This window comes from Eptesicus fuscus, chromosome 4 (assembly GCF_027574615.1).
Source record: "Eptesicus fuscus isolate TK198812 chromosome 4, DD_ASM_mEF_20220401, whole genome shotgun sequence".
Taxonomy (NCBI): domain Eukaryota; kingdom Metazoa; phylum Chordata; class Mammalia; order Chiroptera; family Vespertilionidae; genus Eptesicus; species Eptesicus fuscus.
In genome coordinates, this window is record NC_072476.1 from 107,128,789 (window position 1) to 107,141,702 (window position 12,914).

Sequence of the window (12,914 nt, forward strand, 5' to 3'; positions counted from 1 at the left end):
GCGCCGCGGCGCTCGTTTGGCGCGCGCGCCGCCCGCGTCGGGTCTGCGCTAGGGGCTTGGGTGTTCGCTTACTTCTCGGTGGTGGCTGGCTTCCTCCGGGCGCTCGTGTCCTGGCTCTCCGAGATGCCGTCCTCTCTGCTGGGCTCGGCGATGCCGGCCTCCACGTCGGCCTCCGCCTTGCAGGAGGCGCTGGAAAATGCGGGGCGGCTCATCGACCGCCAGCTGCTGGAAGACCGCATGTACCCGGACCTCTCCGAGCTGCTCCTGGTGTCGGCCCCAAGTGAGTGATCGGTGCCTCGGGCGACCCGGCCGGCTCGGTCGGAAGGACTCTCGCCGGCCTCCCCAACTGGGTCCTTATCCCCAGGGCGCTGTGCGGTCTCCCCCCCCCCCCCCGCCCCCCGGCCTCGCCTTCTTCCTGGCACCCATTGGAGAGGGTCGGAGTGAAGAGCACACGCAGAGAGGCACAGACCCCAGCCTTCGCCTGCTGCTCCCTCCTCCTAGGGGTCCTCCCTAAGGCGGGGTGAGGAGGCGCGCCAGATCCAAGCCTCATCCTTGTTCATTCCTCGGTTCAAAACCCGATTCTGCTCATGTGAAACGGAAGAACGAACGAAGTTCTTTTGGACGCGCATCAGGGTCTCGCAAAGACATGCTCTGTCACGTGTAGAGTTAGTGTGATAGGAAGTGCCGGGAGGCAGTAAAAACTACCAGCGGAATAAAGGCAGAGAAATCAACCACGATGATGGGCAGGGAGGCTAAAGGGCGAGCATGTGCCAACAAGGAAAGTGGCTGGGAAAATGTTTTGTGTAACGTTTCAATCCTGGCTCCTCGAGGCATGTGGAATTACATAGATGGTTAGGGGGGGCGGGGAAGTGGCTCCTTTGTGAGGTGGAAATTAGAGAAAAGCAGAGAAGTGTAAGTGAGAGAGAGACAAGATTTTTGGTGAGCAAGCACCAAGCTAAAATAACCAGGATAATCTGTGCAGTGTAAACCTAAAGGACACCTCTGGCGATGTATACGATTTGTTAATAGAGCTAGACTTGTAATCAGAGAAAAGAAAAAAAAACATAGCAAAGGTGATATTTGTACCTGACTGTTACCAGTGGGCGTATCCTGTAAGAGCTGAGTGGCCTATTAGCAACTCTCTTCTCCTGGACAGCATTACTCACTCTGACCTCCTTAGGTGTGAAGGCAAGATATTAATAGTCCATACATTCTGGTCTTTCCTCATAGCTGACCCTCATGTTCCCTATTCTCCTGTATGCACACCTGCCTCTTCAATCTAATCTCTTCCCCTTCTTCCATTCTCTTCTCAGCCACAGTGTTCCAGTCTCACTGAATTGAACCCGTTTTCCATAAGAAACCCCCTCTTTGGGATTTTATGTTGCATGTACTCTTCATCATTTCTGGAATGTTCTTCCCTCTTTGACAAACAGTTCTTCCAGACTCCCTTAAATATCACTTTTTGCCAGACCTGTGAGCTGGGTGGTTGAGCCTCTCCCCCTGTGAACCAGGAGGTCACAGTTTGATTTCCTGTCAGGGCTCATGCCCAGGCTGCTGCGCTTAATCCCCAGTGGGGGGCGGGCAGGAGGCAGCCGATGGATGATTCTCATCATTGATGTTTCTATCTCTCCCTCTCCTTTCCTCTCTGAAAGCAATAAAAATATTTTTTTAAAATATATCCCTTTCTTTGTGAAGGCTTTCTTAACCATTTACATCTTCACCAGAGTTATTAATTCCGTTCTTTGTGTCTCCACTGCCATTTAACAGGTGCTGTGTTCTATTAAATCGGTTTTAAGACCAAATGGGATGTCTAGGATTCGCTTCAGAAGATCCATTAGGGGAGGAGCAGATAATGATGTAAATGCAATGTGATTGGGCATGATATTGGTAATTGTTGAAGCTAGGTAATTAGTACATAGGAATTGATTGCATTTTTCTCTCTAGTTGTATATATTTTTAACATTCCTAAATACAATTTAAAATTGTCTCACATGTAAGTTTCCCCAACATCCGTGTACTTTAGAGAGCCTGGAAGGGTGCCTGAGTGAAATAGCGATCAGATTTAAACACTTTGTTCAGGACTAGGAAATACAGGCTGAAGAGACCAACCTGCCCCTCAGTATCTGGCTCATAGAAATGTTGTCGTGGGAACCGTTTGCAGAGCAGTCTGTGGTTTTGCCTCAGTAAAATATTGTTTCTGTCGTATTGTTTGTACTTATCTTGTTGGTCTAGGGGGAACCCAGTGGAAAAGGGCGTGGATTATTTTTATCTCTAAATGTTTACCTGAGAAAGGAAATAGCTATTTTTTCTCCCAATCAATATTTTATTTGTCCACAATTGTTTGAGCTAAGAATCACAAAGCAGTTTTTTATATATTCCATTATAGATTAATTAATAATAGAAAAACACTAAAATATTGAACCAACCATTTTCTTTTAATATATTTTATTGATTTTTTTACAGAGAGGAAGGGAGAGGGATAGAGAGTTAGAAACATCGATGAGAGAGAAACATGGATTAGCTGCCTCCTGCACACCCCCCACCGGGGATGTGCCCGCAACCAAGGTACATGCCCTTGACCAGAATCGAACCCGGGACCCTTCAGTCTGCAGGCCGACGCTCTGTCCACTGAGCCAAACCGGTTAGGGTGCAACCATTTTCTTATTTATGGAGTAGCTGGGAAAGTAGTGCTCCCCCTCAATGTCGAAATTTCTCAGGTCTCCTTTGCATCAGGTTATAATTAACTTTATTCTCTCTATACTTTCAGAACCACCAGAAGCACAGTTTTGTTGTAGCTTGCAAGCTTTTGTATACCCACTTGATGTCCAAAACATGAATAATGTTAAGTAAATGCTATATTTGTTTATTTTTTTAGATAGTCCCACTGTTTCTGGCATGTCGGATATGGATTATCCTCTGCAAGGACCTGGTTTGCTGTCGGTACCCAACCTTCCAGAGATCAGTTCCATCCGAAGAGTTCCGCTCCCACCTGAACTTGTTGAACAGTTTGGACGTATCCTATTACTTTGTATTTAATGCTCAAAAAACTTTTTTTAAAGATGTTTTATTGATTTTTAGAGAGAGAGGATGTGGTCAAATAGCATTATTTAGAAATGATAAATTATAAGTATTTCTGTCCTATACTATGGCTTTCATTAAACTCATTGGAAATCAAGGTATTTTATTCTAGCTATTAAAGAGTGGACAGGTCATGATTTTTTTAATCATAAATTTTGTTTAAGATTTTAATTTTAAAAATATATATATTTTATTTATTTTTTTTTTTTATTTTTATTTTTTTTTACAGAGAGGAAGGGAGAGGGATAGAGAGCTAGAAACATCGATTAGAGAGAAACATCGATTAGCCGCCTCCTGCACACTCCCCACTCGGTATGTGCCTGCAACCAAGGCACATGCCCCTGGCTGGAATCGAACCCGGGACCCTTGAGTCCACAGGTCGACGCTCTATCCACTGAGCCAAACCGGTCAGGGCTAAGATTTTAATTTTTTTAAAAATATGTTTTTATGGATTTCAGAGAGAGGAGGGGAGAGGGAGAGATATAAACATCAGTGATGAGAGACATTCATTGATTGGTTGCCTCCTGCACGCCCCCGACTGGGATCAAACCTGCAACCATGGCATGTGCCCTGACCTAGGAATTGAATAGTGACCTTCTGGTTCAAGGGTTGACATTCCACCACTGAGCCACACTGGCCAGGCAATCATACATTTTATATCAAAGTCTTTTGAAACAAGTTTAAAATAGAAATAGATGAGATTGAAATATTTTTACCTTACATCCACACAACTCAGATATGCAGTGTAACTGCATGATGGGTGTGTTTCCTCCTATCAGCAGAGCTTGGCTCACAATTGACAGTGACATATTCATGTGGAACTATGAAGATGGGTATGTATTTAAGGCTGGCATGCTTTAGCATGATTAGAATTTAGATTATCTTATTGCACCTCGTGTTCTTATTAAACCTTGCCTAATGTATGTTTCATTCATCTAACATGTGGGTCAGTGCTCCTCAGTGAGCGTCCCCACCACACTGAGGGGGCAGGGTTAAAGCAGGGACTGTCATAGCGGTTCTGGATGAGGTTAAGAGTTCATTTGTCACAAGCTCTGGTGACGTTGTCAGAGTAGGTGCCACTCGGAGTAGCAGGGGTCTAGGTCCCAAGCTCTTCATCCTGCAATAAAGATTGTCTATCAATACTTCTTTGAAAGATGGTTTGACATTTTTAAAGACTTCTGTTTTCCTTGCATTTCTACAGAATGGGAGACTGTTGATTTATACAAATGACTTTTATGATTCTGTGCTTGACCTGTAAATTAAATGTATGTAATAGAGTCTGAGTGAAGGCCCAAGGCATTTTTGCGTAAAGTTTGTTGATCTAGTGATCTCACTCATGGCTTGTTGGTCCTCTTGACACTCTTGTCTCTGTCCCTACAGTAGATTGCTGTTAGAGACCTACAGCTTGGGTGGAATGTTTTGGAATGGGGAAAGCCATTCCTGTTTTCCTGGTTTATGTGTAGCCTTAGGCAGGCCTCTGTGCCTGGGTCTTGGAACTGAAACAGTTTGTTTGCTCATTTATTTTCCATTATGTTTTGTATAACATGTTTTTCTTCAACTATTGACAGAGGAGACCTTGCCTATTTTGATGGACTTAGTGAAACTATTCTTGCTGTGGGGCTTGTGAAACCAAAAGCTGGTAAGAAATAAAGAACAAGGATTAAAGTTATGTTTGTATACACACAGACTTCAAATACTTTAGGATTAAATGACAACACATTTTAAGTCGGTGAATTTCCTGTTGAAATTTTTTCTGAATTGCTTATCTATCTTCTATATATATAAAAGCCTAATATGCAAAGTGTCCCCCAGGAGTTTAATCGACCGGGAGTTCGATTGCTCACTATGGTGTGTGCAGACCACCAGGGGGCGGTGCGGAACGAAGGAAGGCCCCAGACAACAGCCTGGAAAGGGAAGCCCCAGCCAGCAGCTGCGGAAACCCTACCTGTGCATGAATTTCAGGCACTGGGCCTGTAGTTAGAAATAAAGTAATTAGGAATAGTTAACAGTTTACTTACTTTATGATAGCGTAAATGAGTCTGCTTCTAAAATTATTAAATTGTAGTTCTTGAATTTTACCTTGCTTACCATTTGTTACTTTTGATGTACCTGAAGTTTTTTGCATTGTACATTTTTCATCTCTTACTATAAAAATCATTTTTGTCTCTGCATTTCTCTAGTATTGGTAGCCCAGAAAAGTGAGAACAGAGTTCAGAATAAATCTTAGATAATTCACAAGCATTGTTTAACTTACAGTTTTAATCTCATTACGCCAGATCTTTTATCAGAGCTACAGCCAAGCAGAATTGATTGATTGAAATTTAACATGCATCTCTTGAATGCACCTTCCTACAAAAGGAATAATAGACAAAATTCACTTGTTTGCAAGGCCTACATAAAACTGTTTTAAGGTCACAGAAGTTTTGAGATTACAGTAATTCACCTAAGAACAAATGCAGTTTTATGCACTCTTTAGATGATTACTTTGGAAATGTATTTTCTTTACATAGAACTCAAAAGCATTCTTTACCCGATGTGTGTATCTCTGCATTTAAAAATTTATTGATATAAATGTCAATAGCTGTTCCTGCCCCCTATTTAATAAATATCAATTGTCCATCTCAAATATATAGTAAAGTTTTGTTTTACTTAAATATAAATTTCATCACAAAATTAAAATTAATGATGTAGTCTGATTTGGCAGCACTGGTTTCATCTTTGATAATTAAACAATTCTGACTTTGCTGTCAATAAATCCTGAAAATTCTGACGCTCAAACATATGTTAAAGTCATTAACTTTGAGGTCATTAAAGAAGAATGTAGGACTTCTGTGCCTTCAGCTTCATGGTCTTGAATCTTGATGCACAAAACTGGCTTTTAAGCCCCTTGATATTCATTAGTGAAAGTAAAACCAAGTCATGATGTTAGCTTTATTGTATTTTATATGACATTTAACCCCCTTAGGTAGGCCAAATGCATAAGTATAAAGAGATTTCCATAATCATAACATAAGATATTATTTCATTTTGTTCCTATCAGTGAGACAGTATTTTTAGACTTCATAACATAATTACAGTGACACTTATGCATAGCATCTCATGCCATGCCACACTTCTCAAGTTAAACAGTACCTTAGCAAGCATTACCAAAAAAAATTTGTACTTAGGAATGTCCTCTGTGTTACTGTAAATTGTTTTGATATATAAACTCATTTGGGAAATTCATTGACATATAAGCTCATTTCTCTTTCTATGAATCTGACTACTCCAGGTACTTGATATAACTGGAATTAAATACTATTATCTTTTTGCCACTGGTTTATTTCACTTAGCATGATGCCTTCAAGGTTTATCCCTGTTATAGTATGCAGAATTTCTTTTTTGTTTTTAATATATTTTATTGTTTTTTTTACAAAGAGGAAGGGAGAGGGAGAAGAGGGATAGAGAGTTAGAAACATCTATGAGAGAGAAACATCCATCAGCTGCCTCCTGCACACCTCTTATTGGGGATGTGCCCGAAACCAAGGTACATGCCCTTGACTGGAATCAAACCTGGGACCTTTCAGTCCGCAGGCCAACACACTATCCACTGAGCCAAACTGGTTAGGGCCAGAATTTCCTTTTTTAAAAGGCAGAATAATACTCCATTGTATGTATATACCACTTTTTGTTTGTCAGTTCATCTGTTGTTGGACACTTGAGTGGATTCCACCTGTTGGGTGCTGTGAATTATGCTGCTATAAATGTGGACATACAAATAGAAATCTTTATATATTAATAAATCTAAACTATTTTGTAATATAACTGGTTTTAAATGGCATTAAATACTGAAGTGTTTGTTTACTAAGGTGGTTCTTTTTTGCTATTTACTTTTTTAAATGGTCATAGGTATTTAACAACAAAATGAACTAAATTAGGTTCAGACTTCTCATATACTATTTAATTACTAGCTCACTGTAATGGCAAAACCTTATTCTACACATGCTTCATACTGGATTTGGGGGGAAATAATCCCAAACCCATGTCTGCTTTGTCTTAGGCATCTTTCAGCCTCATATCCGACACCTCCTGGTTTTGGCAACCCCTGTGGATATCGTGATTCTTGGACTCAGCTATGCTAATTTGCAAACAGGTATAGCAACCCACATATTGTGTTTTTAAAGGAAAAATATGTTGGTGGATTTAATGTTATAATTAAAAACCAACAAACTAATATAATTTTCTGTGCTGTTTGCTAACAGAAAAATCATATTTCCCTGTAGATATGGTATAGTTCAGGATAGTAACTCCACAAAGTATTTTGGATGTATTTACCATATTAATGTGTATGTTTTAAATATACAATAAAAACGAGGGCAGTAGAAGAAGAATAGTCTATGCTAGTGAGATTTTCAGTAGTGTCAACGTCTTTATTTCTGATTTATTGAATGGCCATTTTAACATGGAACACTGAAATATAATGCATTATTCTTTACCTTGAAGTAAGAAGCTCTCAATTTGTTACAAGCTCATTCAGTGGTTTCTTTTTCATTGTTTTGGATGAAACAATGTTGAATCAGTGACTCAAATTAATTATTATTACTGCCACATTCTTAGAATCTTTTCCAAAATGTAATAATTGGTTTAGTTTTTTATTGATGTGTTATAATGCTATGTATTATAATTATATGCTATAGGTTCTATTTCACTTGAATCATTGTATCGGACTTTTTATAGTAATTTAAAAATACATGTTATAGAAGCTTTTAAGCATATCAGTAAGAATGCAGTAAATATTTCAGTTCTAAAGATAATTCAGTGACTATTTTCAAACAGCTGAAAAGCAGATAAACTTATTCCTGTATTTTTTTCTTTTAAAAAAAATAGGTCCTGGAGTTCTTAATGACAGTATGTGCGGTGGAATGCAGTTGCTTCCAGATCCTTTGTATTCTCTTCCCACTGATAATACTTACCTTTTAACAATAACTTCCACTGATAACGGCAGAATCTTCTTGGCTGGAAAGGATGGCTGTTTATATGAAGTAGCATACCAGGTAAGTCTGGCATTTATAAACATTATTTTTCTCCCTTTTGATGAAGTAGGGGTGGATTTTGTTTTTAATTTGTAATTATATAAAGCCGTAGTCTTGCATGACTACAACACACCTACAAAACCCAGTCCTCTTTCCAGAGGTAAAAGCCATGATGATCAGTTCTGAGTATGTCTGTTTAGAACATGATACATACATTGATAAGTATCTATAAGTACCTATACATTGAGTGGCCAGATTATTATGATCTCTAAACGCATAATAATCTGGCCACTCAGTGTGTATATGGCCACACACACACACACACACACACACATTAGAGGCCAGCCTGGCCAGGGAGAGGGGGCATGGGTGGTTGGCCGGCCGGCCTGCTGGTCAAACTCCTGGTCGAGGGGACAATTTGCATATTAGCCTTTTATTATACAGGATATACACTGAGTGGCCAGATTATTTTGTGTTCAGAGATCATAATAATCTGGCCACTCAGAGTATATGTATATATGGGTATATACACATATAAAAATAGTGTATTTTTGTGTGTATATATTTTTACTTGAATTGTTGTTTTGTTACATAATTGGCTTTTCACTTAACTATGTCTTGAAAGTCTTGTTGGTGTCTGGTGGATAGATGCATGTTATGTTTGGTGATTGCTGCAGTTATCCATGAAACAAACGGTTGTACATGGTTTACTTATTGCTTCCGTGAAGGATGTGTAGATGCTCCGCTTTTCTTTTCACAAATAAAGCTATAGTAAGTGTTCTTTTGTAGGCCTCCTCGTGCACAAGTAGCTTTTTGTGTGTAGAATCTTAGAATTCTAGTAGTTGGATTATGATGTATTTGCATTTAAATTTGTATTTAATATTTTCATATTGCCCTATTAAAATTTTAGACATCTAGGAATGTATTCCACCTACACCCATTCTCACTAACACTGGTATTGTCCAACAATTTTGGCCAATCTAATGGAGGGAAATTATTTTTTTATGACTGAGATTATCAAATCTTTTCATGTATTTATTGTTCATTTATGTTTTCTCTATTCTGAAATGCCTTTTTTTGTCCTTTTCTCGTTCATTTCCTTACTGTTGCCTTTTGCATAAGGTAAACCTTAGAAAACTGATAAAGTAATATTTTCAATCTAATTAGTTAGAACCCAGGTCAGGTGTGTTTTTAATATTACATTGTACCTCTTTCTTGCCCAGTTTCTCTGGCTTTGTTCATTACCAGGAAATGGTTTTGTATGGCAAAACTCAATCATTGAAAAGTAGATTATAGATTATAATGGTGGTGGCTGCTCTTGTTAAAATTTCCTTTTAGCAGAAGTGGGATAAGATGATATCAACCCTATGTATTCGGGCACTTATAAACTCTGCTTATCATGTTCCTTATACTTTCAAATAGTTTTTAAGAGAATTAAAATGAGTTCACTAGCATAGCACTATTGAGGTTTCTGGAATAGACATCGATTTCACTGCGGGCAGTAATTTAGTTATAGCTAACTACACGTTCTATTTTTAATTACAGGACTAAAGTCTGCTACTTTTGAGTAGTATGTCTTCATTTGCAATTATTGGTATTTCACTAAGATCTGAGGTTTTTTGTAAACGTGGGTATGCAATAGTTGCTATGACGGAGGTATCTACATTTACGAGTCTTCTCTCAATTTTTTCTTTTAAGGCAGAAGCAGGTTGGTTTAGCCAAAGATGTAGGAAAATCAACCACTCAAAGAGCTCACTTTCCTTTCTTGTTCCTTCATTGCTACAATTCACATTCTCAGAAGATGGTAAGTAGAAAACAAATAAATTTGTCAAAAAATTTTAACAGATTGGTGACTTCACATTTTCTTGAGAAATTCTCATTCTTAGTTGAAAGTTTGTCTTATTAAATACATTTGTTATATATCCATGAGATCTTTTTTTTTTTTAATCCTTACCCGAGAATCTGTTTTTATTGATGTTTAGAGGGAGAGAAAGGGGAAGGAAGGGGCAGGGGGAGAGAGAGAGAGAAATATTGATCAGTTGCCTCCCGTATGCACCCCAACCAGGAATCGACTGGGTAAACCTAGGTATATGCCCTGGACAGTAATCAAACCCGTAACCTTTTATGACTAAAATAAATTATTGCCCTTCACACAGTGAATCATTAAACTAAACTGGCAGTTTTTTGATGGAATGGACTGAGGAATAAATATTTCATGTGTTCCTAGCATATAGCAAATACTCATTAAATGTTGGTTAAGTGAAGAAATAACATAGAACTTGTTTTGGGTTTGGTTTAACATTTATTTAGATAGAACAACTTATTTTTCATGCTCTTAACCCAGTCACAGTATTTGATGTCTGCTTTTACCAAGCAAAGCAAGAGGAAAGCCTCTGAATGCAAAGTTCTAATTTGACAATTTTAATTTAAGTGGCTACTTACTGTATTTGATTTGTTAATCTTTGAGGTTTTTTTTGTGTCTTTCAGATCCTATTGTTCAAATTGAAATTGATAATTCTAGAAACATTTTATATACACGATCTGAGAAAGGAGTAATACAGGTAAATGTTAATATTATACTACCATTTAAGGCAGGAATAAGCCTCCATTTTTTGTTTTGTTTATTAATTTTTAGAGAGAGAGAGAGAGAGAAACATTGATTTGTTGTTCCACTTATTTATGCATTCATTGGTTGCTCCTTGTATGTGCCCTGACTGGAGATGGAGATCCAGCCCGCAACCTTGGTGCATCAGGACGACACTAACCAACTGAACTACACGGCCAGGGCCTAGCATCCCTGTTTTTAAAGAAGATGATTTAGTCGCTCTTTAGACTTTTCCTATGAACTGTGTGATTTAATTTAAAAAAAAAAAAAAAAAAAAAAAGACCACTTTTAGGGTCCCTTTTTTATGAATTTTCAAATCTGTGAATGTTTCCAAACCTATATGAAGTACCAAAATTCAAGGGGAAAGTCTATTTAATAAAGTTGTAAAAAAAAAAACAAAAAACAACTGACATACAAAATAGAAACAGGGCACAATCCTTTCTGGAGATCAAGATCAACCCCGCAACCCTGGCATGTGCCTTGACTGGGAATTGAACTGTGACCTCCTGGTTCAGAAGTTGTTGCTCAACCACTATGTCACGCTGGCCAGACTAAAAGTATATATTTTTAAATCAATGAATAAAGCATTAAAAAGTGAAAAAAATATTAAATAAAATGTATACAGGTTATAGTCATGGGTACAATGTTTGTTTGCAGGTTTATGATTTGGGCAGCGACGGACAAGGCATGAGCAGAGTTGCCTCAGTGTCGCAGAATTCTATTGTCTCTGCTGCTGGAAACATTGCGAGGTGATACGTAACTTGTTGTCAGACATTTCATTTGCAGGCATAATTATACTGTTTATGTGCAGCATATTAAAATTACTTCCTTCTCATAGTATCTCTAAACTATGAGGAATGTTGAAGGACATAAGACTGGTATACCCTTGATCTAAACTCACCCATTAGCAATTTGCCTCAGTTGCTCACTCTATGAGCCATTTGAAAAGTAAGTTGCAGAAATCATTACTTTTATCTATAAATCCTTCATCTCTCTCCTAACTACAATATCAATTCCACACCTAAAAATTAATAATAATATAATTATACTAGAGGCCCGGTGCATGGATTCATGCACATTGAAAGTAAATTAATTAGAAGGTGGCCGGTGGGGCAGGACTGGGTGAGACAGGCTGGACATGGTTTCCCCCCTGCAGGCCACACCTGGGGCGGTGCTGGGGCTCGAAGGGTGTCTGCGGAGTGAGTGGGATCCCTCCGGCAGGTGGGGTCCCTCTGCCGGCCTGTGGGGATTGGGCCAAAACCGGCTCTCCAACATTCCCCAAAGAGTCCTGGATTGCGAGAGGACACTGCAAAGGTACTGTCTCTCAGCTCCTGTGTTGAGCGTCTGCCCCCTGGTGGTCAGTGCGAATCATAGCTGTCGGCCGGTCAGCCGGTCGCTTAGCCTTTTATATGTATAGATAGTTCATATTAAAATCACTCACTAATTCCCAAAACTCTTCATAGCTATTTTTCTTTCCATTTTTCTCCAGGTTCAGTCAGAGCTCATGAATTCCATTGGTCATTAATCTTTTTAATATAGAACAGAACTTCCATTACAGTTTTTTTTAAATGTTCACATTTGGGAGGGAGGGGCAGGAGTTTTCTGAATTTGTCTATTTTTCCATACTAGATTAAAGGTAATTTTTCTTTAGCTAGTATTACATAGGTAATGTGAATTTCTTATAGCATTACATCAGGAAGCATAACACCAGTTTACCACTATTGAAGAGTTGGTTAAGATGGTGTTCACCAGATCTCTTCATTATGAAGGTTCATTTTTTCCCCTTTTTAATTGGCTAATTAAAAAGCTTTTACAATGCTAATTTGATGATCTGAGAACATCTTGTTCCCCATTAGCCATTTACCTAATGGACTTAGCCTTCTTTTATGTCTTTGAAAAAAAGGTTACTCTTAATAATATTAACTAATGTAAACAACACACATTCAAGGGTTTTCGCCAGTTCTTGCTGCTGTTGTGTTACTTTCCTGTATATTTTGACATGTAAAATTGCTGGTGGAAAATGTTCCTTAGAATTTAGTAGACACAGCCGAAACCGGTTTGGCTCAGTGGATAGAGCTCAGTCGGCCTGCGGACTGAAAGGTCCCAGGTTTGATTCTGGTCAAGGGCACGTACCTTGGTTGCGGGCACATCCCCGGTAGGGGGTGTGCAGGAGGCAGCTGGTCGATGTTTCTCTCTCATCGATGTTTCTGGCTCTCTAT

General features: G+C 38.8%; 1 protein-coding gene across 3 annotated transcripts in view; it reads left to right on the plus strand.

The window, feature by feature from the left end:
* Positions 1-12,914, plus strand: part of NUP155 (nucleoporin 155) — a 44,154-nt gene continuing 31,240 nt past the window's right edge. Inside the window, exons 1-9 of one of the 3 annotated variants that reach the window (XM_054715317.1) lie at positions 1-280; positions 2,876-3,013; positions 3,815-3,911; positions 4,647-4,717; positions 7,118-7,210; positions 7,945-8,111; positions 9,789-9,894; positions 10,578-10,651; positions 11,353-11,444. In XM_054715317.1, coding sequence (XP_054571292.1) covers positions 124-280; positions 2,876-3,013; positions 3,815-3,911; positions 4,647-4,717; positions 7,118-7,210; positions 7,945-8,111; positions 9,789-9,894; positions 10,578-10,651; positions 11,353-11,444 — 995 coding nt within the window. In that variant the 5' untranslated portion in view covers positions 1-123. Of the gene's footprint in view, positions 281-1,838; positions 1,858-2,875; positions 3,014-3,814; positions 3,912-4,646; positions 4,718-7,117; positions 7,211-7,944; positions 8,112-9,788; positions 9,895-10,577; positions 10,652-11,352; positions 11,445-12,914 lie in introns of those variants that run through there. The other 2 variants (XM_008155587.3, XM_054715316.1) reach the window with 2 other exon arrangements.